The 24,670-nt window shown below is 39.5% G+C and overlaps 3 protein-coding genes across 3 annotated transcripts; 1 reads left to right on the top strand and 2 right to left on the bottom strand.

Moving 5' to 3' along the window:
• Positions 1 to 243: 243 nt before the first annotated feature.
• Positions 244 to 5,081, bottom strand: necap2 (NECAP endocytosis associated 2). Its single transcript, XM_032550493.1, has 8 exons — positions 4,831 to 5,081; positions 3,550 to 3,650; positions 3,215 to 3,319; positions 2,955 to 3,036; positions 2,289 to 2,397; positions 2,053 to 2,200; positions 1,876 to 1,960; positions 244 to 1,085 (listed from the first exon to the last, which is right to left on the bottom strand). The coding sequence occupies exons 1-8, from the start codon at positions 5,079 to 5,081 to the stop codon at positions 1,040 to 1,042; spliced, it is 927 nt and encodes a 308-aa protein (XP_032406384.1). The 3' UTR covers positions 244 to 1,039.
• A 2,861-nt stretch (positions 5,082 to 7,942) lies between these two features.
• Positions 7,943 to 12,889, bottom strand: LOC116710299 (SUZ domain-containing protein 1). The gene is made up of 4 exons (XM_032549283.1): positions 12,737 to 12,889; positions 10,792 to 10,841; positions 10,451 to 10,720; positions 7,943 to 10,245 (listed from the first exon to the last, which is right to left on the bottom strand). The coding sequence occupies exons 1-4, from the start codon at positions 12,785 to 12,787 to the stop codon at positions 10,125 to 10,127; spliced, it is 492 nt and encodes a 163-aa protein (XP_032405174.1). The 5' UTR covers positions 12,788 to 12,889; the 3' UTR covers positions 7,943 to 10,124.
• Positions 12,815 to 23,529, top strand: fbxo42 (F-box protein 42). Its single transcript, XM_032549282.1, has 11 exons — positions 12,815 to 12,925; positions 15,536 to 15,764; positions 16,648 to 16,918; positions 17,062 to 17,178; positions 18,456 to 18,590; positions 18,742 to 18,895; positions 19,009 to 19,119; positions 20,150 to 20,246; positions 20,361 to 20,417; positions 21,273 to 21,389; positions 21,950 to 23,529. The coding sequence occupies exons 3-11, from the start codon at positions 16,654 to 16,656 to the stop codon at positions 22,991 to 22,993; spliced, it is 2,097 nt and encodes a 698-aa protein (XP_032405173.1). The 5' UTR covers positions 12,815 to 12,925; positions 15,536 to 15,764; positions 16,648 to 16,653; the 3' UTR covers positions 22,994 to 23,529.
• The last annotated feature ends 1,141 nt before the right edge of the window (positions 23,530 to 24,670 follow it).

The raw sequence follows: 24,670 nt of genomic DNA, 5'->3' as shown, positions 1-24,670 counted from the left end.
GAGGAAAAGATGGGAAAAACAAGAAGGAAAAACAACATTTAGAGAACAGGAAGGGAAATCAAGTCTTAAAATATAAATATTTTTCTCTGCTCATATTTTCCTTTTCCTGTGAGAATACCAACATCAAACTCCAGATGTTTTTGCATAAAGTGATTCTGCAGCTGTAAATCTGAGCTGTGAAGAGGATCAAACAGAGAATATTCTCTACAACGATTCGACTATCAAAATAAAACAAGAAACCTGTCAAATATACACTTTATTTACATTTTTTTATATATTTCAGGGGTCTTCCCAGGAAGGCACTTCATCAGGAGGAAAAAGAAAAGCAGATTTCATTTTGGGTAAAAGGCACGACCCAGAAAGGATAGACAGAAATGAGGCATTTATACGATCATAACTGAAAGCATGAGAATCGATTCTTCACCCCGAAGATGATTTAAAAGAAACAGAGTAACCTAAAGCTGATTATCAAACATTAAGAGAGGTTTTGTGATTTATTAAAACAAGTCGCGAATAAAAACAAAACAAACGAGAACAGAAGTGCTGTTTTACAGCCGGAGGAACGAGGGACACTTTCTCCCAACATGAACGTTTGAGATGAGTGACGTTGGCGTGAGGAGATCGTTCTGGGACAGAAAGACAAACCGTGATGTCACGAAGAGAGACGACGAATCTGATCGGAGGAGGTCAGTGAAACGACTACGCAGAGCTAGAAAAATCAAGGAACAATCCATTAAAGGCGGCGAATAAATATCTTACACAGTTAGTGTGACAAGACGACGTTTCCCTTGTTTTAAAAAGTAAACTACTGCATAGCAGAGAGTGAAAAAGGAGAGCTGTAAAAATATCCGCTTTAACTTTTTGTTCCTTTAGAGTGTGTTGGTCAGCGGGCGGCTCTGCACCAGAGCAGAGAAAATTCAGCAATGAACCTGTAAAATCTCCGCACACGTCCTCTATTCTCAAGCTTCTTTATGTCAACAATCGTCCTGTCTGCAGGAATGTAAGGAACCTGAGAGGAGGCCTTTTTGCTTCTCACAGCTCAGCTGAACTGCACCCATCCTGACTTGGCGGCGTCTTGGTTGGAGCTGTGGGGCGGAGACGGGAAAAGAGAGATGAGTTCACGCTCTTCTCCCGCAAGAAAATTCAAACACTTTTCAGGCTTTCAAACGTTTTTAGCTCCACACTTTGGAGATAAGCACAATGCAAACGAACTAAAGAAGAGCGTGTAAAGACACTGTTATTAGGACTGAACAATCATTCATGTTTTTTGGCAAATTGAAATAATTTTAGTAATTGTTTATGGCCTAAAACAACAAAAGTTTAGCCAGATTGAATTTCAGACAGAAATTTTTTTTTGCCTTTTTATTAGTATTGAATATCTGATTTCAACTATAAAAGGTGCTTTGCAAATTTAGGCTTTTAATCAAATGTTACACTGAACTTTATTACCAAACTTTAGAGATACAAACAAATTCAAAAAAAAAAAAAAAGACTAAATCAGCAGACAACCAAAGATGTGTTGTGATAAAGGCTGCAACTAACGATTATTTTAGTAATTGATTATTCGGCTGTTTAATCAATTAATCAGATATAAAAATTGGCACATTCTACCGATTTTTCATTTAACCACTTAAGATTTTTCTATGCAATATTAGAAATACATTAAAAATGCAAATAAACTAATAATTCAGGTCTTTTTTAAAGGAACTGAAGTGCTTGAGTTAGAATATCAAGCACTTTCAGTGACTTTATACAGAAATTAAGCACATTTCAAACCCTGAAAACACTTAAATTCAAGGATTTTCAAGCACCCATAACCCTAACCCTAACCCTAACGAGAGAATGAGAGGTGATGGCAAAAAGAGGAAAACATACTTGGAGCCAGCAGAGGTGAAATCCCCCCACATGTCAGAGCTGGGCTGGGCCGCAGCGACCGGAGAACCCAAGTCCAACAGCGGAGCTGAAAGGGTGGACAGAAGTCCTGTTAGAATAACGGAGATATTCCAGATAATGTCAACGACAAACGATGCTTTTGGAGAGCAGGACGGGTACCGGTGCTGGGCTGAGCAGCTGGGAGCGTCTGCAGTCCTCCAGGCGGAGGCAGGACACAGCCGCCGGCTTTTCCTCCGGGAGGGGGAGGGAGCAGACCGCCACCCAGAGGACGCGGCTTGGCGCCGCCTGCGTCCTTCTTCTTGATGTTCTGAAGTGATCAGATCGGTTTCTGCGTGTTTATATCAGCCTGTTTCTTTAATCATGTGATCGTCCGTGCTGCGTTTCCTTCTGCTCACCCCGATGCTGATCTTGATGGTCTGTCCCTCCTTGAAGCTCAGGTCCAGTTTAGGCGCTGAACTCTGAGACGCCTCCAGTTTCGCAAGATCCCCTTCTTGTTTCACCCACCTTTAGAGGTACAAACATATTCAAAATGAAAAGTAAAAAAATACTTTATCTAAATCAGATGCTGCAGCAGACAGCCAAAGATTCGTTGTGATAAAGGCTGCAACTAACGATTATTTTAGTAATTGATTATTCGGAGGGTTAAGCAATCAATCGGATATAAAAATTGGCACATTCTGCCGATTTTTCGTTTAACCACTTGAGCTTTTTCTATGCAATTTTAGAAATACATTAAAAATGCTAATTAACTAATAATTCAGGTCCTTTTTAAAATAAGAAAAATATTTTAATGCCTAAAATGCAATAACATAGCAGTCCTTCTGTGGTCATTTGTTAATAAAATAACTGACTATTATTTTATTAACTGATTAATAATTAGATAGAAAAAGATGCTTAATGGGTTTTTTACAGAATTTGAACCCAGTGAAGTTAAAACTATGCCACATGAAGATTTCTGGGTAGAACAATTTTACCAAGGGTTTTCTTTTTCAATCTTAAATGCAAGCTGTATATATTTTTGTATGTACTTTAGGTCGTTACTGCACGTGTTCTCCTCTTACTTAAAATGATCTTGTAAAGCCACATTGAAGTCAAACGAGTCTCCACGGTCTGCAAAACCCAAACCGATGAAAGCGTGACGTCCTAAAAAGAAAAAAGAAAAGGAAAGAAGGAAACAGACTCTATAAATAAATAAAAAACTTTATGTAAAATACAGGGCTAGAAAGAGGATAAAGTAACCAGATTAACTCAAACTACTGCTAGTTTTATATTAGATAGAGTTGATGCTACCTTTTTTTTCTTAAATCAGAAATGTTCTCACCCGTTCCGTCCTCTATCCGGATGACAAAGTACCGGCTGGAGTCTGTGACGGCCTCCACTGCGATGCCTGGATACTGCTCAACCGGGGCTTGTGCGTACAGCTCTCCTGCAGAGACGCAGAAACAAAAACAACAGATAAATAAAATGGAGCAACATTTGAGCAGAAACCCGGATCAGGCCGTTGATTAAGCAAAACAAAAACAGCAAGATGACGTAAAAGGAAATACCCCTAAAAAAAGGTTTGACTGCATTAGTCTTTAACGATCAACAACCAAAATAAGCAGTAAAGAAGTTGCTCTTTCCTGATAACATGCTGTCGTTTTAAAAAGTATTCACCTGTGTTTCTGTCCTCCAACTTGATAAAGGCCTTCTTGTCTTTGGCGGTGATTTTCAGCCTCCCGCTCCACGCTGGTTCATCCAGCTTCCAGTCAGCAGCGCTAAGGGGAACAAAGAAACAACAGGAAACGCACATAATCAGAAAGGCAATTCGTGTCATCTGTATTTTTCTGGAACATGTGATTCAGTCTCTGTTTCAGCAGCTTGAGCTGTTCGCATTAGGGGGAAGTGAAATTAAGAAGGGCTAAAAGAACAACAGAAAATGTTTTACTATAAAATTCTCATGATAAACAATTTTTATCGATCTACTGGTTCATTTCAACACATTTCCACCTTATCAGGATGGGCTGGTTGTGATTACAGCATTATGCCTGTAGCTCCTTTAAAATGATAATTAAGCCCTGAACTGCTTTGTCATGTTTTGTCTAAACATAACTGGAGCAAACTCCAGATTTAGGTCAGGAGTTTGCTTACTTTGAAGTTGTAAGGTGACAAATTATGGAAAATGTAAAGTGTTCTGAATGTTTTTGCAAAGAGTTACGTTTTAATGAAATAGTTTAACTCTTAAGCTAGCTAAATTATTTCCCCAGAGTTCTCAACAGCACGTTGTGGCCTTTATTACGAATAAACTCCAAAGTGAGCGAGTGTAAAACTGGTTTTCCCCCCTCATTATCGCAATGTTCCCCTCAAGCTTTAGGTGGATTTGGGAGTGTTTGAGTAAGTCCAAATACTTACGAGCATAAACATCAGTTTAAACCAAGTTTACAGAACAACATAACAGGAGTCTTACGGCTACAGCGACTTCTTGAACAGAAACAGCACAAAGAAAAGAAAATCCACTTGTACCGATTTGAAAACAAACGCTGCATTCCTGCTTCCATTATCGGACGGACGATAACGGCAAGAAAACTTCACATAGAGAAGAAAAGTCCAGTCTCGACTGAAAACTTTTACTTCTAATGAAACCAATTAGTTGAACGCAGCGAGGATGAAACACGTCAGGATGTCGGTGTCACGTTTCCGTGAACTAGTGTTTCCAACTTTCTACCCATTTTGGTTTTTTCAGCCAACACAAATGTCCCGAGGCTAAGATGGTAATTAATATAAGCTAGCAGTTAATGCCGGCAGGGTTGTACCGCATTTAGTACTATTTGGAGCCTCATTAAAAAAAAAGCTGTTAAGTAATCCTGACAGCTCCGTTGTCCGATAATGGAATCATGAATAATAAATTAGCTTGCTGCCCAGCACTTTCTCCGAGTCCTCAGAGAGAAACTTTCTCACCGATATCCACGATTGGAGGCCCGCGGCGGGATTCGGTAAACATGGACCTCTGGCTTCACGCACAGCATCGACTCATAAGTGCTGTCCTCTGCCATTTTGGAAAGTTTCAGCAACCTAAAAGACAACTTCCGACTTTCAATGGACGGGCCTCCACTCTGCTGCTGCTGCTGCTGCTCGGCTGACTTTGAAGCCGCGGACTTGTCTCCGAACAGCGCCCCCCTGCGGCCGGGATGTTTCAGGAACGCGGCCATTGACTGGAAAACAGCATCGACGTTTTCCAGGAAAAGAGCAGCAGATGAGATAAGAATATTTTTACACTTTCTACTCTTTCTGATTGTAGACTGAAGGACTTCAACGTCCTTTTATTATCTCTGGGTCCGTTCCACCCAGAGTTGGGTAGTAACTTGTTACATTTACTCAATTACATATACTTGAGTAACTCTTTTGAAAAAAATCACTTTTAGGAGTATTTTTACGACACTGTACTTTTTACTTTTACTTGAGTAATTTATTATGAAGTATTTCTACTCTTACTCGAGTATAATTTCTGGATTTTCTACCCACTGAATAAAAACAAAGATGTTTTAACCAAAGATTCACCAGACAAAGACACACCTGAAGTTTTTCTTAAAGTTTCATAAGTTTTTTATTGATAGAAGCTAATTGGAAAAAAAAATATTTTCCCTGGTTTTAGTATTTTTTGTACTTATATAAATTATTGTCATTTTTGTCCTTTAAACACCAAAATGCTTTGTAATGTTACTCAGTACTTGAGTAGACATTTTACTAAATACTTTACTGTTACTTGAGTAATTTATTGGATGGCTACTTTTTACTTTTACTTGAGTAAAAATATGTTGAAGTAGTGCTACTCTTACTTGAGTACAACTTTGGGTACTCTGCCCACCTCTGATTCCACCCATTAATTCAATAATTGTAGCTCATGTCAAGTTAATTATCTTGGTAGTTATTTTTGATTAAATAGGGTGACAAATCTCATATAATTTTACATTTACCAGTCACTAGAGTTTGCTTTACAGTAGCAGTTGTCATGGTTTGTGTGCTCCCAACTGTACCAGCTGAAACATTCAAGGCCTTTTTCGATCTTTTGTATCAATCCCATCCTTTGTGCAAAGCTATAATCTGTTATAATCTGCTTTTTAGACACTTTTCTTTACTATGTCATATTTCCAACAACAATCGAGGCATTTGAGGTGTTTTATCAGCTAATGAAGTCTTTGACAGGTGGTGATTTGTAAGTTTGTGATCTTTGGACGAATTTAGTTTATTTTGATTTATTGTTTATTTGAGAGGAACAGAGACAAAATTTTAGATGAAAAAAATCTAATGTCTGCATCACAGTGTATATAGCCACAGCTAATTCGCAACATTTATCCCTAGAAGATCCTTTAACAGTTGATTAAAATGAAAAGATCAGTAGTAAATATAATAAAGTGATTTTAAAAAAGAGATAAACAAAACAACATACTGAACCAAAACAACCACTATATTTAAGAATGAGTGCAATTCTGGTTCATATTTAGTCAATTCTTAACCCTCAAAATGAATATTTTAATGTCAACTATGGTCTTAAAATCAGTTACAAAGTTTACAAGTTTTAATAGAAAAGACTGGACGTCCTTGAACTAGGATCTAGTCTAATGCTTAAATTAGATACAATCCTGGCTGGTTTATCTGTTTAACTGTTCTTGAATTGATCTAGAAAACTGCTAGTAAAAATTATATTACTATTAAAGTGCAGCAGAGTTAGTTATTGAGGATTTTTGTACTGTGACTGTTGTTGGATCTGTTTGTTGATGCTGCAAAGAGTTTAGATGACTGCTTTCACATCCCTGTAGCTGTGTGTTAAGCTCATAATATGACATGTCTGACCTTTTGCAGACACGCCACCCTCTGACCAACACAATACACCATCATCATCAAATTACAGGGAGCTGAAACGCTCTCATCCCACAGAGGATGACCTCAGCCAGCTAATGATGGTGGCAGCACTCCTCTGCTGGTGTGTGACTGATCCGCTGGGTTAAAGGACAGCAGTTGTTTTGTTCACGGTATTATTATTTAAAGTTTCAGACAGTTTTGTTAGTTTTGAATTTTTGTTTTGGCAGCAGGCAGCTTCCATAGAGAAGCAGACTGCAGCCTTTCCAGAGAAATTGGCTTGATGCAGAACGAGACCTTTGCCAGATGAAACCAGCTGGCGCCTCCATGAGGAGAAAAACAATTCGACGGAGCTTCATCAGTTTAGTGAGGAAGAATGGAGGAAGCTTACAGTGTCCAGATGTGCAAACCTGACTGAAATAATTATGCAAACCTTTATTTTATGTTACATATTTTAATATAAAAATCAGTTTTCACTTTTACATTAAAGGGTTTTTTTTGTCATGTCTGTTAAAAAAATAAGTCAAATTTTGTTGGTCATGGTTTATTGTAAAAGCAATACAAAGGGTAAAACATCCAAAAGAGTGAAAACTTTTTATAGGCGCTGCATGTGTAAGCTGTGTAAATAAATTTTAAACTTTAACAGCTACAGTAGTAAACTTCATCTATGCTCCAACAATGAACTGCTTTTAGAAAATGAGACGCTGTCCTTTTGGCACATAGTGGTTGATCACATTATTCTGCCACCAGTTTTCAAAACAATTATTTCTCTACATTTCATTCTTACATAAAAGATGTTAGTTTGTTTCTTCAGAGTGAGAGTATTTCACTGCAGGCTTTTTATTTTTTTATCTCTTACATCTTTACTCAAGATGCTGATCTGCTGGGTTTCCTTAGAAACTTTTTAAACTACTTTGAATACTTTACTTGACTGCAGTTTGATAACTGGGATTAATGGGAATGGATGCATGATTTAATTTTTTTGGAAAGTGCCTCAAGGCCTGTGTTGTGGCATATTGCAGTCCAAGATTGTTTACTGTTCATTGTTTAATTGGAAAACAAAAACAGAACCTGTAGTGGTTGAAACATCTCTAGATAAATCCGCTCTTTCCAAAGGCAACAATTTAAAGCCAATCCACTTGCTGAGAAACAAAAAGTCCACATCTGTCAACAAATTCCAAGTAAAATCCAGAGAAAAGAAAAAATATTCTAGACGGCATCTTTAAATGTTTATTAAAGGGTATTCGAATTTCATTTGGATTCTTCAAGTTTTAAAACAATGACATCAAATGGGCATCAAACTAGACAGCCGGCTGTGAATATCTGCAATAAAGCATCATGAGTTGATCACACTGCACATCAGCTTTAAGTGATAAATCCTTTTTGCCTCAAAGCCAGACGATGTAACGTCATACACCTCTGCTAAAAGAGTATGACTGATCCAAATCCCAGAGAACGGTTCCTTTAAAGCTTAAGGTGATAGGTCCAGATCCATGCTGCCTGAAGCAGAGTAAATCAACTCATAAAGGTAAACAAATAACATCCAAATGAAGCATGTCAGTGACTAGAGCTGCTGGACAGTAGATCTCAAACTGCAACCATTTCCAGATAGGAGGCTTCACATTGATGCGTCTAAAACGGTTTGAAAAAACTGCATTCAAAGCAGAAAAAAACAAATGCGGCTGTGAATTTGCTCTAAAAAAAAACAAAACAACTCCTGCTGTGTACAAGCACTAAAACGGCTTCAAATGTAATCCAAATGACCCCACTTGTGAGCGTTTGTTGTTAGGCGGGTTAATTTAAGGCGTAACGTCACAAAAGGTTCAAAGGCTCGAGGTCGAGTTGCTCTTCGGTCAGTTCCTACTTCCATTTTGTAAAGTGAGATATAGATAAAAATCTTGGATCAACTTTAATATATTTCCAATTAATTTCTGAACAGTTTCCATTATTTATGGTTCTGATCACCATTGAAGCCAATTGATTCTAATGAAATATGATAGAAATAATTTGTTTTACAGGAGTCGTATAACTACATATCCTTATAGTAGTTCTTAGTACAATTATAAATAGTTACTTCAATCATCAAATCGCTTCCCTGATGGATGAAGATTTGAAGTTTGGTGGGTATGAAGTGACTGTGTTCAAAACTGCAAAGGGGCAAACTTAGAGTTTAATTATTGGGACGCCAGCTGTCAGTTCGTTCAACTCCTCAGTTTTTAATCATATTATGGATTTTGTAAACCATTTTCAATCGGTGGAAAACAAGCGTACGCTACAATAAAAACCCTGTTGCGTTTAAAAAAAGAAAAAAACCTGCCAGGAAGACTTTCGTCAAAACCAGGAAGATAAATTTGGCTTCGTTCCACAGAGCGCTGATTAAAAGTTACGTTCTCTGATATTTCCTCGATGTCTTTCTGGGCCTGATGGCGCCATTAACGCTCCAACACTTCTTCTGCTGACGCAGCACACACAAGAACAATGAAACACCAGAAATTCTGATTCCTAATTCACAATTCCCTCAAACTTGATCAAATTAACGACATTGCAAATGAATGCTTCTATTGCAACCTATTTTCTAAACAGTCAACAAATCTCCTTATTTAAAAATACTATATCACAGAAACAAAAAAAGAAACCATGGAGAAACAATGTTAACAGTTTAAAACAAAACATACACAAACACACACAAAAAAAACAAATCCAGGAAGTAATTTCATTGTTATTGCTTGTAGAAACAGATTTAGTGACTCTTCGTTCTGATCACGGTTTTTGGCCAGAGGTTGCCTCCCCGCTGCTCTGAGCCACCATCTGCAGGACTAAGACACATTATTCGGCACTGTGCACTTTCACTCGACAGGTCCAATCAGCGCAGCGTTCCACCACCTTGCACTCGGTCAGCTAAACGGGCAGTTCTTGGCACTGTGCGATCCACTTCCTCTCAACTCGCTGAGGCCTTCCTGTTGGTGGACGTCCAGCTGTGACCCGCGCTTCGCCAGGGAGAAAAGACTCGTCTAGTTCTCCTCATTCTCCCTGAAGTGACGAACACTTTGCAGATTTAAAATCGGAGCGCACATCAGAGTATCACAGTGTGCGTGGGGCGAGAGATTAAAGCCTGTTCCCAATGAGGAACCGAGGGGCTTTTGAATCCTTGACCTCTGGCCAGCCGCCTTGTAAGGTTCAACAGAGGGAAAAGACAAGGCAAAAGGCAAAGATCCAATCAGAGCGTGCAAAGCAGAGAGATGGCGGACAAGTAAATTTAACTCCTTATTTTAGTCAAATTTGATGTCATCCCACCACTCTGCTCTTTGGAAATCACGCAAAACACCCCATTAATTTCTCCCCTGCTCCGCCTCTCACCAAGAGGCAGCGGTTTCTTCGCAGCAAGCAGCTTCACTTTATCTGCAGAGCCGGAAGCCAGAGGTGCCATCAGGACCGGAAGGCTGACGGATCGCATGATTGTTTGGACGAACTATTTCCAACGGCTGCTGCTGCTGCTGCACATTCATACGAGAAGCCCTGTTGACGTGACAAGATAAACACTTAGCAGTCGAGATCAAGCTGTAAGCCATAATCATACAAATTAAGAAATGGTCTCATATAAATGTATCACTATGTATTTTAAAATATATAGATGAACTTCACTAATTTAACATTTTAGTAACATAAAAATCCATTGAGATGGATGTTGTGCATGTTTACTGCTACTGATGTGATGCATTACCGGTCCTGGCTTGGATTGTCCTGAGGGGTTTCCTCTGAAGAAGCACTACCCAGAATCCTCCTGCGGGCCTCTGCGTATTCTGCCTCCCGTTGGGCCAGCGACTTCATCTGCTGCGAGGGACGAGACGAGGACGCAGAGTTCCCAGCAGTACCGTTGTTGGAAGGACGCTTTAAAATCCGAATCTGAGGCGGAGGAGCCGCCGGCAAGGAGTCGTCTTGGACTACAATCGCTGTTCGCACCGGAGAGCTAGCAGACTTTAAACTGGTCTTCCTGCGAAAATAAAACCACTTGAGTTTTTTTCTTAAAAGAAAAATCTGGTAATTTAGGGATTGGTCACTTACTTTGCTTCCTGATTTATCTTTAGCTTTGCCTCAAGTCTCCTCTCAATCTCCTGAAGGGAAACAAACCATTACCAGTTAGGCGACCTGTAAATTTGTATTTAAATATACATGATCTGAGACACGTGAAGCATCATGTAGGAGTACATACTGATAATATGTAAAACACAAGCCCTCCAGTGGCTGAGGTATGCTGGCATTTAAAAACGGAATAAGCTGACATTTAGATAAATTCTTGCTATTTTTGTTTGAGTTATGCAAACAGAGCAACACTGACCTCATCTATGACTTATGAATACTCTCAGCTTTTTCACAACAAAAACCTCTGGAAAAAGTAAAAACTACAACAAACACTGATTTCAGAAAAAATATTCTTCAGCAAACACAGTGTGGTTAGTCTGAGTTAAAATTCATAAAAACAAAAAGATAAAAAAACATTTTAAGTTCCATAGAACACAAATATATACACAGTGAAATGAGTATATATTTAGAAACATGTAAAAATGTAGATAATGAAACTACATTAGACTAACAAGGTTTTTGAAATTTCAACTAACATTTTACACATTGTTATTTTCTTTAAAAATGCATTAAAACTAGGAGTAAATCATAAGAGTTTATGTATTAAAGATTTGGCCAAAAGTATTGAATAATTACTTCTAATGTCCGATTTATCTATTTATTTTTAATTTGACATCCAACAGGAGTGCTAGCACTTAAAATCTATCCAAGGAGATTATAATGAGAAAGAAAAAAGGATTCTAACGTTTCAATGTCAAATCGTTCAGACTGCGTTAAATGCTTTTTGTATTTTAATTAAAGCTTCACACTTATATTTAGTCTTAAATACATCTCTTCTTTTACTGAAAATTAGGCAGTTAGTTTTTCAAAATTAAATTCAATTAATTGTAACATAATAAAAGAAATTCTAAAGGGAGGGCATTATGCATTTTCTTATAGCACTATAAAATAAGTTTGTTACAAAAATGCCACACACATCAAAAATAACTTCAAAGAAATTTAACTTCGTAATTTGACGCTATGAAATTGGCCTGTGTCTCGTTAAGAAGCTCTTACTCTCTCCTACTTCAGCGCATCATCACAATGCTCCTCCGTGATGCTGTAGGCACTCATAGGAACGTTGCACTGAGAAGTAGTTTCTATGATAAACTCAACTTATGTGCAGTTTGCTAATTGCTGCTGTCGCTAGTCTGAAGGAGCTGAGTGAGGGGAGCAACCAATTAGATCGTCCCTGAATGGTTGCCATGGGAGATTGAAGGATTTCTCAAACATGCATGAAAGAATCAAAAACACTCCAGGTATGTTTTTAGATGATGGAATAGCATAATAAAATGATATGAAGCTAAAAAAGTGTATTTTGCATGATGCCCCCACTTTAATAAAATGGAGGTCAGATATGAACTTCTATCTACAAAATCACAGCCATAAATAGTTAAATTCATTCAGAAACTACCTTAATAACAAGACCTTTGCCTGTTACTCCAAACAGGAAGATAAATTGTGCATAAAGTTTCCAGTATTAGAGAATCTTTTTAGGAAAATGAAAAAAAGTGAGACAATAATTAACCGCATTGCTGTTATTTCCGCAATGGGCGGATCTAACGTGGTTTAGGAAAAAGTTGTTACTTCATATAATTCAAACTGTTTTTCCCACTTACCCGTGCCATAATGTTGAAAAAAACGTTACTAATTTAAAAGTAGAAGTGAGGTGAAAACAAACTTAGTTATGACAGTACCTGACGGATTCGGCCTGCAAAATCAAACTCTTGACCCATGAAACATGGGCAAGGAAATAAGGCCAAAATAAATTGCTTATGTAGCTGGAAACTGAACATTTGCAGCGACCCAGTTGTTTTCTGCCAGGTGATTAGTTTGCTGTAAACCTGAAATAAGCATTATCTTGTTAAAAAATGTTAGTCCAACTCACCCCACTGTCCGCAGCTTCTTCCCAGCTCTCGGCTACCTCCTCATCCTCCATGTTTAGCAGGACTCTGACAGGCTGCCTCTTCGCTCCTCCGGAAAACTATATCCGGTCCCAGCTGAGGGCATGAGACGGCGAGGCTAGGCCGGGCAGACTTGCTGGGGACTCAGGTTTCACTTGGTTTTCTGGTCTGGGGTAAGCTGAAGGAACAAATCCGTAAACCTTTATTTGGCCGTGTGTTAGCCTGACGCTCAACTGAAATGACAATCTCAACCCGACTTCCGGTTATTTTTAATTCTGCGTCAGGACCGCTCTCTGGTAAAAGCTGAGTCACTTTAACAGCAAAGAAAAATTGTGAAATATTCACCAAACAGCGGAGAGATTCAGTCGGATAAAACCCACCGCTAAGCTAATGTAACCGTTTTGACTGAGGAACGGAAATGACGTTGCAACGTCAGTTAGCCACATGAATGACGCTGACCTAATGAAGATGGCGTCATATTTCAACTACACTTGTTTCGCGAAAAAACAGCGTTTTGAGGCCTTAATAATGTAAATGTGACCTTCTTTGGGCAAATTACAATATTCTATTAAATCTTTATTTTCAAACAAATTTGTGTATTTTGTAAAAGTAAAATGAAAAACAAAATGTATTCTCTACAGATGTAAACATCACTTACTCGGGAGTACTCTTGTGCCTTATTTGTGGTACTAAAGTTCAGAAAAGTTCTTGAAAGTACAACATTAAACCCTTCATTAAGCATTAAACATTTATTAAGCAAAACGTGTTCCTAGTTTGCTTTATTATTCAGATTTTTCCGTTTCTGGCCTGAAAAATCCCACCAATCAGAAGTAATCCAGGACAAATTGGCTGATTGATTTGTACATCTCCATAATAAACACCCTATTTGCTTTTCTGACATTTTGAATCTTACTAAACCAGTGGCACACCTATCACATCTATTTTAAGGTATGTTTCTAGTTATTTAAATGCAAAGAATACCAATAAAAACAATGTTATCAGCTTGTTTTTTTATACTGTAGCTAGTCTAGGAGCTCAAAACAACTACACCAGTGGTTTTTGGAGTTCCAGTTGCTGAACTTGGTTTGTTTCTAGAGTCAGCACCCAGATTTGGTATTGCTGTCACATATGAGCTGACCATGTTCTAGTTATAAGTCAGAAAACAATTTGGATTTGCAAATGATTGTGATACTAGACCATTTTATTCACTTTATTTATGTGTTCAAACATATTTTCCTTTGTGCGCTCTATTTCAACACCAAAGTCAGAATTATGGGTAACCAGAAATGACTTCCAACAGGGAAATTGTTTGCGAAGCATTCCTGAGTGTAGGATCCAGTATGGTTACAGTGCTCATACCATAGTGAAAATTGGTGGTTCATTGTACAAAATCAATTTGTGATTATGCTCTTTCAGTGTTTAAGTGCAGAAAATACTGAGAAATGCATTGTCATTGTGCTACATTGCTAACAGCAGTTAGCACTACAATGGTAAGCAAGGACTAGTGTTTTTTGATATGTGGACACTTCTAAATAATCAAGAGTTAAGGATCATGACCGAAAGAATAAGAGCCCAGATTCCAGAGGGTAACACTAGTTTCTGGCTGGTTGGACACTAAACATGAGGTGAGAAGCTTCATCATCCAGAGAGGTTTCGAAGTAGATTTCAGTACAAGCTTTCCCAGCAGAAGATTGCCTGAGCCTTCATTGCCTCTGCCAGCTTGTCTTCTTCCCAGTGTGCATCCTGATGTCATGTCTTACCCAGGCAAATGACAGAAACAGGCATCCTGTCTGGCCTGCAGCCAGGTGTTACTCTGTAAACTTCTATGCACTTTGTATTGGTTGGTAATGGATGTGTGACCTGTGCTTGTATAATGCTTTATTAAGACCAGAGGACCCCAAAGCGCTTCCTGTTCTGTCATTTAGCCCAGTGTTTCCTAACCCTGGTCCTCAAGGCACACTGTCATACATGTTTTAGAGGTTTCCCTGCTTTAATGTGCCTGATTCAACTGATTGCAGTTCAACAAACACCTGTTAATCTGTCATCAATTGAAATCAGCTGGACTGAAGCAAGGAAATACCTAAAACATGTAGGGCAGTGTGCCTTGAGCACCAGGGTTGGGAAACACTGAAGCCATTCACACACTGTTGGTGGTAAGCTACATTGTAGCTGTACAATAGGGCAGTTTGACAGAAGCAAGGCTGCCAGGCACTGGTGCCAATGGGCCATCTGACTACTAACAGCAGGCAAGGCAGGTGAAGTCTCTTGCCCAAGGACACAACAATGGAGCCATTCAATTCAATTCTAATCGATTCAAAGAATATTGATAGGATGCTACAGTAGTGGATGTGAGTTATAGCATGGGTTTTGCTCTTCAGTGCTTCTGAAGAGGCCTTTGAGTGAAGAAACGCTGCTGTTGAGTAACTGTCTTTTGAATAGGATGATTATGTTTGCCCGTTCTGTTTTGACTTAATCAACCTTCCTTTGCACAATCAGCTTTATAGGCTCCATAACAATCCCTAGGTAAGAGTCAAGGCTCTTTATCAACTTGTTTAGCTTTTATATAACGGTGGCCCAAAATATGACTGCGAATGAGACTGCAGTCTAAACAAGAAATCTTTGTATAGAGTTTCCAACGCTTCTGTGGGTCAACAAACACTAAACGGACTGATGCCTATCAATTAGTCAATAATACGTTGTCATGAAAACTGAATACCAGTTTTTTCAATATACATATATATCTATCTCTATAAATTACATATGTCTTCCTCTTTGATCAACAGTTGGGAGAGCAGAGCCTGGGCCTGATGAGACCCACCCCTGGTGCCACACACATCCCCCCGCCTTTACAGAGGCTGTTCCGAAGCGGAGCTACTGAGGGAAGGAGCTGCTCTCACAGCGGAAGATGGCGATTGCATGGAGGCAGCACAGGAACCAGCGGAGCTGATAACCGGGGTGGAGGAGGACATATACACACCCAGAACCCTGAAAATTAACTGACCTGGAACAAAGGTATGAGCCGGATTTCCCCCCCCCAACTAATACACAGTAAAATTATCAACATTTCAGCGGAGAACCCTGACATACACAGTCCTTCTACTGAGGCTAATATTAGCAACGATTATATACAGAAACAAGAATGGAGGTAGCATTTAGCTGATGCTGACTGTGGATGTCATGTCGGTAAGACATCGAAGAACTGATAGATTTTCATAAGTTGCCAGAAAAGTATAATTTGGGGAAAATATGTGTTATAAAGATTGTCAGTTGAAGATGAACTGGTACATGTAACTGCTGTTAGCCTGGTTGCAGCTGGTAGGCTAGCTAGCGTTAGCATATGCTAGCAAACCAGGATCAACCGTTAAATTCATCAAGTGAACAGTTCGGTTTCCAGCTGGTAAACTGTGTTTTTATGTATGAAGTAACCTATATAATCTCTTAACATTATTACAACTTTAAAATGCTTTGGAAGCGGTAGAAAGCTTTTAAAAGTAGTTAGCATTAGCAGTCCAGTGATTCATTTATTATACGGAGGCTAAAGATAGCTAGCTAGACGTGGCTAATAGAACAAACTGGGACGAACGAAGCCGAACAGTTTGAAGAATCAACTATTCCGATTAATTGAGCCGTCATACACGCTGTGTCAGAAAAATGTTCACCCTGGTCACACCTTCACAACACCCCTAAGATTTCTCAGCAGGAGCAAATCTGTTTAACTTTAATGCAAGGCTTCGTCGTCCTTATGATTTAGTAGAAAGAACCAAACAAAGCAGGTAAATCTCCTCCAGGTTAAAGGAGAAAGTGACACTTTGACCCATCACTGCATGATCTTTGGTAATCATGTTTATGAGCACTGTTGTGTACATCATCAACATGTCTTCATGTGTCTCAACAGACAATAATGTCCCTTTCCCCCGACAATGAAGATGGATACTTTGTTGCCATGGATACAGAGGATGAGGGTGCAGAGTTAAGAGACGAGGTGGAGGGAAAGATGGGGACCTGTAGTCAGGAAGGGAACATGGACACTGGTGCCAAAGGGAAGGGCAGGTCGATGGTCGAGTTGCCAGAGGAAGTCCTGGAATATATTTTATCTTTCCTCTCACCTTACCAGGAGCACAAGACCGCCGCACTTGTGTGTAAGCAGTGGTATCGTCTTATTAAAGGTAAGTTTGTCAAACTTTGATGCCATTACGATTAGTGTCACACCATGTTTGGTTAATGTGGAAATAACAGCGCTAAGGTGTGCTTGCCAGTTGGGAAGCTTTTCTTTTCTCTGTTGCTTTATCTCGTTTTTTTTTCTGAACAGGTGTTGCCTATCAGTGTTATCATGGGTTTTTGAGAGCTGTCCAGGAGGGAAATATCCAATGGGAAAGCCGGACATATCCGTATCCTGGAACCCCCATCACTCAGCGCTTTTCACACAGTCAGTATACATGGCTTTACATCACTGAAGCCAGTCAATAATTTTCCCCCCACTTAACTCCTGCAGTTAAAGGTGGGGCCAAAGTTCTTTGCAAGGTCACCATATCATAAAGAAGTGACACTTTTATTAGTTTTAAAAACTGGAGATAACAAAATTTAACTTCAAAATAAATACATGATGTCTGAATATCATTTGTAGACTTTACAACATACAAATTATATATTCATACATCTGGTCCTCTTTCAGACGGTGTCACATTACAACTACAAACCTCAGGATTTTATCTAGTAATCCAACATAAAATAACATATTTGTCAAGTGGGTAAAAAAAGGACACATGGTGCTCAAAATCTACCACAAATAGAATCTGAACAGTTTGAGATGTGAATTTGTATTCACTCAACTCTGTAGATACACTGTTGCTATAAGCCTTGTCTTGAGTTTTGTCCCCACGTACTTCTATGTATATCTGATATAGTTCTTCTCTGGAAAATATCTTGGGCTCAGTCAGATTGGACGGAGAGCTTTTGTTAACATCAGATTTCAAGTCTTGTCCCAGATACTCATTTGGATGTCTAGACTGTGAGGTTCTAACATTTGACTATGTTTTAAATTAAACCATTCCACTGTAACTCTGGCTATATTGTGATTACTGTCCTGCTGCTCCACTTTCAAGTCTTTTGGAGACTCTAACATGTTTTCTTTCTGGATCGCCCAGTTCCATTTCCATCCATCTTCCATTCAACTCTGAACAGCTTTCTTGTTCCTGTTGAAGAAAAGCATCAGTACCACATGGTGTGTTAATCTTACACCATGGAGTATGGAATGTGAAAGTTAATTTTTGGACTTTCCAGAGATTCATCTAGTTATTTGCTGAGTCTCCTACATGGCTTGTGGCAAACAATAGTTTGGCTTTTTCTTGCCACGTTTTTCCTCCAGGCCCGATATTTGTCGTGCTGGTAGCTGACAGATCTCTCTGCAGCTCCTCCAGAGTTACTATGTATTTCTTTATTTGATTAAAACTTTCCTTTCTTTTTTATTTATGGGTATCAGAGTCTAGTTGGCTGTGTGTAAAGTGCACTCTTCAGACTTTTTTTCCCTTCCCTGTTCTGCACCACGTTTTGTTGGTCTGTCACATATAGGTTTATGTTTATAATGTTACAAAATATGAAAAAGGGAGATGAGTACTTTTGCAAGGAGCTATATGCAATGGTTCCCTAATTATTTTTAAACATTGTACCAGTAATCTTGTTTGTTTGTTTTTTTATGTTTTTCAGGTGCTTGCTATTATGACTCAAATCAATCCATGTACGTTTTCGGAGGCTGCACTCAGAGTAGCTGCAACGCTGCCTTTAATGACCTATGGAGACTTGACCTAAACAGTAAAGAGTGGATCCGCCCGTTAGCTTCAGGTAACAACCAAGCAGAACAGGAATTGCAAACTATAAACCAGCTGCTCAGTTTAAAGACTTTTATGTTTTTATGTGTTGTCCCATTTTCTTTTAACAGTCAAGCGTCGTCTTCAGCAAAATGTTAGTTTCATTTGTGTCTTATTTCCCACAGGCTCCTATCCGTCTCCAAAAGCTGGAGCAACTCTCGTGATGCACAAAGATCTGTTGGTGCTGTTTGGAGGCTGGACGCGCCCCAGCCCTTACCCACTTCACCAACCAGAGAGGTTCTTTGATGAAATCCACACCTACTCACCTTCAAAAAACTGGTAAGAGGAAGTCCAGTCATCCAGAGGGTGCGGTTTAGACAAAGCCTTGGAAAGTTGATGTCTTAGTTAAGCTGCTTATCATCTCTTGTGTTGTTTTTCTTCTATTTCTTCAGGTGGAACTGCATAGTAACGACACATGGACCTCCACCCATGGCAGGCCACTCATCATCTGTAATAGGAAACTCCATGATAGTGTTCGGGGGATCGTTAGGAGCACGTCAGATGTATGATTATTTTATGAATTACACTATTGTACACTGTAACGTCAGCAGTATTCATGTACATTTAAATGTTTATGATTGATTGTGAAAGGATGTAGGTGGGGAGAAATATTGTAGCCCATCAGAGTAACATTAGGAGTTCACAGCTGGAGTTCAGGGGTCGGCAACTCTTTCCATTTATAGAGACTCCTTTGCCCCCGCTGCTATAAATAAAACTTGCTGAGTCGCAAAAAAATTATTTTCTAAATATTTGCTACTTAAAATGGTTTATGAAACCTAACAAATTAAATTTACATTGATTTCTATTTTTAGTTATCAGAACAAAATGAATCCTCTACTACAAAATGTAGAAAAACAATCTTGTACATTGAGGTGAACCTTTTCTATAAATGTGGGAAAGGAAGAAAAATCCTTTTCCACATTAGGAAAAGGATCTTTGAAACTAGCTACTTTTAAAACCCGTTGTAGCAATTAAATGCAGATTTTTCCTAAGAACTTACAAAAAACTCAGAATATGACAATTTCTTATTGTTTAGCTAATCAAAAGTAAAGCAAAAGCCACAGGTTGCAGACCTTTAATATTAATTAACTATTAGAAGTCAGAGTCCTGGTAAATCTAGTTTTTGCACTTTGATTGTAATGTTTTAGCTACATTACAATGTAAACAATGCAGATTTAACAACTTGGCATGAAACTCATCTTTTTTTATCTGTATTTTTATATAAAAAAATAAAATTGGTTGTGTCCACACTGTAAATAGAAGCACGTCTAGCTTCATATAGAATAGCAGCCAAGTGTAAAACAGGAAATAAAAAGAGTCGAAGAATAGACATGTCATTTGTTGTTTCTCACTGGGGGAAATAAAAAATATATTTAACATTTTGCTCTTTATAGATGGGTTCTCATTTCATCAGTTTATTAATTTTACACAAAATCGTGTTGGAAATATCAAGGATAATGTTCATGAGTGAAAATTAAACCATTTGCAGCCAACTGTTTTAATATTGTTTATTTATTGACTGGTTCTAATCAGGAGCAATGAAGTCTGGGTTCTAGATCTGGAGCAGTGGTCCTGGTCCAAACCGCCCACATCGGGTCAATCACCTCACCCACGAGGAGGCCAGTCACAAGTAAGAAGGGTTGTTTTCTTACTTAAATCAAATAGATTTATTTTCTATTTAACTTCTTTTTTGTATTTTGTGTACATTTTGAAAATTGATTATACAAATTGTTTTTCCTCTCAGATTGTTATTGATGAGAAGACCTTGCTTATATTGGGAGGCTGCGGCGGTCCTAATGCAGTAAGTTTCTTTATTATCCATTTTTTCCCCCAACTAACAAATTTACACTGACGACAAAAGAACAATTATGGGTTTCCACTGGGGGATTTTTACAAAACATGCAGTTTGAAAAATCACAAACACTAGAGGAACAGAAAAAAAGATGGTGACCGAAGTTGTGGATCTTCTTCCACATTTCCCATTTCTAACTCAGAACTGCCCTCTAGTGGATGGGGTGCCTAACAGCTGCGCCAACACGTTAAATGCTTTGAAGGCATGATACGTATTTACATACGCAACAGGAGCATAACTACGACTTTAGCCTCTACATCTGGTGATCAAGAAGCTGGAGACATTTCATTCATCTGCTGTAGTTTCTGTTGTGAAGCCGCCTCTATGTGATTTTACTGTTGACAAATTTTGTCTGAAATTATCACATGTTTGGCCTACAGGTTTTTATGCAGCTCTTCAGAATACAAATGATGAATATCAATTTAATATGAATAATTTTATCTTAATTTTTGTTTTATTCAAGTTTATTTAATCAAGGACAGAACAGTAAACAATGTTTCATGGTAAAAACAAGCAACTTTTTTTTTTATCTGAAGGTTTTCTAGCCAGAAGCTAATTTGCAAACGGTCCTTGGTTAGACATTTTTTTAGACATTTAAAAAAAGGATGGCTTTACTTATAAAGCCTAAAGGGACCAAAGTGCTGTTCAGAATAAAAACTTTTAAAACATTACAAAATACCATTATGAGGACACTTGAATGTTAATATTTCTTTAAGTAACATTTTAAGATCTTGCCTGGAGGGGAGAGCTTGGAGAACATCAACATTCATATTTTAGTAAATTCTTTCCTGTTGTGGTTCTCAGCTTCTGAAAGACGCCTGGCTCCTCCACATGGAGGGTCCTGCATGGAAGTGGCAGCAGCTGCAGGTGGAGAACGAGGACCATGGCGCCCCAGAGTTATGGTGCCACCCAGCTTGTAAAGTGAGTCTTCGACCCTATTCATTACCAAGTCACTCCTAATTTCATACTGACGTGTTGCTGTTTTATGCTTTCCTACTTCCACTTTGAACGTGTCAACAGTCAATTGAATGACCCCAAAATAGGGCTAATAGTACTAAATGTCACCAACAATGTGAATCAATCTTACATTATGCTTTTAATTAAACAATATTTCTTTTGATTATGGTTTCGATTGCCTTTTGAGACAGCTAAGTGTTTTTGCATTTGATAAATTCTGATTCACTATCAAATAAAAACACTGAAAATAACAACATCGGTAAAATGACGTTGATCATTGTCATAAACTTCGGTGTCAGTCCAGACCTGAATGATAAACTGAAAATTACACGAGTAGATTATTGACTATTCTTATTTTTGGTTGCTTTAATGGATATAAACTATTTGTATGGTCAGTACAAAACACCCTGTGGCAACAGTCTCTATTTTTTACCTGTAACAGTGAGATATAAAATGGCGATGGCGTGAAGCTTCCTTCATGTTTGTCTCCAACTTGTGATTTTCCCCCTGTGTGTTTCTGCTAGGTGGGCCAGTGTGTCGTGGTTTTCTCCCAGGCTCCATCCGGCCGTGCCCCCCTCAGTCCAAGTCTTAACTCGCGACCTTCCCCCATAAGTGCCACGCCCGCCCCTCTGGGCCCGGAGCCCCCTTCCCTGCGGTCTCAGTCCCCGGTTCGAAGCGGCGCCGCCGGCGTCGTCCTGGGAGCCGCTGAGGAGGCTCCATGTGTGAACGGTCGATGGGGCACGCTCAGACCGCGACCCTCAGCCAGAGGAAGCGCCAGAGACGGGAGCCCCTCCTCGTCCCAGCAGCCGTCTCCGTCTCAAGGCCCCGACAGCCCCCCCCTCCCTCCGCTCCCCTCCCTAATAAACGGGTCGTCCCCGTCGCCCCGGACCAGCCCGGCCCAGGGCTGCTCCCCCCCCTCCCGTCCTCACCTGCCGGGCTCCACAGACTACGGCTGGGAGTCGCCTCCCTCCGCCGCTCTGCACCACGACGTCCCAAATACTAACGGCCTGCACACGCCGCCCTCTGGCTCCCCGCTCACGCCGCCTGGAGCCGTGTCCCCCGCCGCCCTACGGCGAGGCCTGGAGGCAGTGAAAAATAAATCTTCCTCATCTTCACCTTCGTCTTCCCTTCAAACACAGGGGGCTTCTCCCATGAGCGGTGGTGGAGGAGGGACCGGCCCCTCAGGAACCCCTCCGTCCTCCTCGTCCAGCCCCCCACAAGCCGCAGTAGCCGATGGACACGCCATCCCGCCCATAGCGCGGCGCCTCGGCCATCACCCACCTCAGAGCCTGAATGTTGGCAAACCGCTGTACCAGTCGCTGAACTGCAAACCCATGCAGATGTATGTGTTGGACATTTCCCGGGCCAAGTCTGCGGGGGTCGTGTCCTGGAAAGTTTACGGTAACGGGACGCCCGCGGCCGTCACGGGGCCTCCGGAGACCAGCCTTCACACCGTGGTGCAGGGCAGGGGGGAGCTCATCATTTTTGGAGGCCTCATGGACAAGAAGCAAAATGCTAAGTACTACCCTAAAACCAATGCTTTGTACTTTGTACGTGCTAAAAGGTAATGCAGCTCCAGATGGGACGTTACATTCTGCAACAACATAAGGGAACTAACACACAAGGCCTTTTACCTGTAGGAAGGATTGTAAGAAAGAACTTTATCAGTGCTAGATGTTTCACTTGAATTTCACTATTGTTCCTTCTGCCTACCGAACGCATCCATAAGGAAAAACTTTAACTACACTTTGACAAAATATTTGCTTGAATGAGAATTGTTTGTTTAGAGAGGACCAGACGTTTTTATCGCCCCTCCCCCCGATGGTAAACAACCAAGCAAAACATTTATGTGTGTGTGTAAGTGTGTGTGTCTCCCTTTCTGAAGTCTTGAAAAGAGAGAAACCAGTTGATGAAAACCTTGCTTTTTCTATCTCTCTCAAAGTCTGCAATGTTTACATAGAAACAGCGAGTGTGTGTGTGTGTGTTTGTATGCATGATGGTGGTTAAAAGTTGACTGTGTGTCGGAGAGTCGACGGCGGCTGAGCGATGTGGCACTGTACTATAAATATAGTTGAACAATAAAGGCCTCCATGTCTGCTCTGTGCCGGAGTTTGTTCTTGTCTGGTGTGGAGAAAACGCAGCTGCTTTTCCACTAAACAAAGCGTCTCTTTGTTGGGCGTAATGACAATATTAGATGTTCTGCCAAAGCAGGGAGATGGTGGCATCGTCTGTCTGCTGCTCTTCTCTGCTCCAGCTCACAACTTTGGTTCAAATCAATCCAGCAGGTCAAAACTTAAACCTGAAGGGAAGTTAAAACCCAGATGCAAGGCGGACAGAATCATTAGATTACTGTCTCTGCACAAAAATGTTTGTGGAAAAGAAAACCAATTAACATAGCAGACAGCTGAAAGGACAGAAAAAGGACATTTAGATCCACAACTTTCTACCGCTGTCTTGGATTTAAATACTTTTCAGACATTGATTAACTTTAAAAAGTAAGATATGAATTCACAAAAGATTATATTACATATATTTATCAGAAGTTGAGAAGGCCTCGATGATGCAGCTGCTCCATGTTTACTGAGCATCTTCCTTCATGTAAAGCTGTGCCTGAAGGTCACTAGCAGTGCAAACTTTCTTTTTTTTTAATAAGAAAGGAATTATTTCTTAAGATGATTTTTTAAAAATCAAACTACAGATGATAAAATTGCAGGTCATATGGAGGATTTTCTGACATAATGCCAGAATAGAGCAAATCTGATTTTATAAAGAAATTCTGTTGTGGCTTTTTTTATAGAGCGGCATTTCCGCAGACAAAATCTTAAATAAAACAGATGTTAGGTTCAATAAAAATAGTTTCTCATTTGTTAACCAGTCTTCTGCATTTATCTTATTTTACCAATTGATCAATACAGAAAGTGATCAATACAGATGTCTTGTTCTTGTTGCTGAACCTAAAAGGAAAATCTTCTAGCACCCAAAAATTAGCAACTTTTTTCCTTTTATTAAAAAAATCATGTTTTAGATCTAAAATGATGATTTATACATCACTTTTCTACAAAAATATGATTAGTTTATTCTCTCCAGTAAAATTTTGCATAGTTAGTTCATCATTGAGAAGCACAAGCAGGGCTGGATTTTCATGGATGTGGGCCCTGGGCTAGAAAACATTTTGGTGCCCTGTTCACTAAAGAGAAGTTATTTTTCTAATACATTAATAGGTAATCCTAAACATAACTGAATTA

This window comes from Xiphophorus hellerii, chromosome 20 (assembly GCF_003331165.1).
Source record: "Xiphophorus hellerii strain 12219 chromosome 20, Xiphophorus_hellerii-4.1, whole genome shotgun sequence".
Classification (NCBI taxonomy): Eukaryota; Metazoa; Chordata; class Actinopteri; order Cyprinodontiformes; family Poeciliidae; genus Xiphophorus; species Xiphophorus hellerii.
Note: the sequence above shows the minus strand (reverse complement) of the source record. Positions and strands in the feature narration are given on the sequence as shown.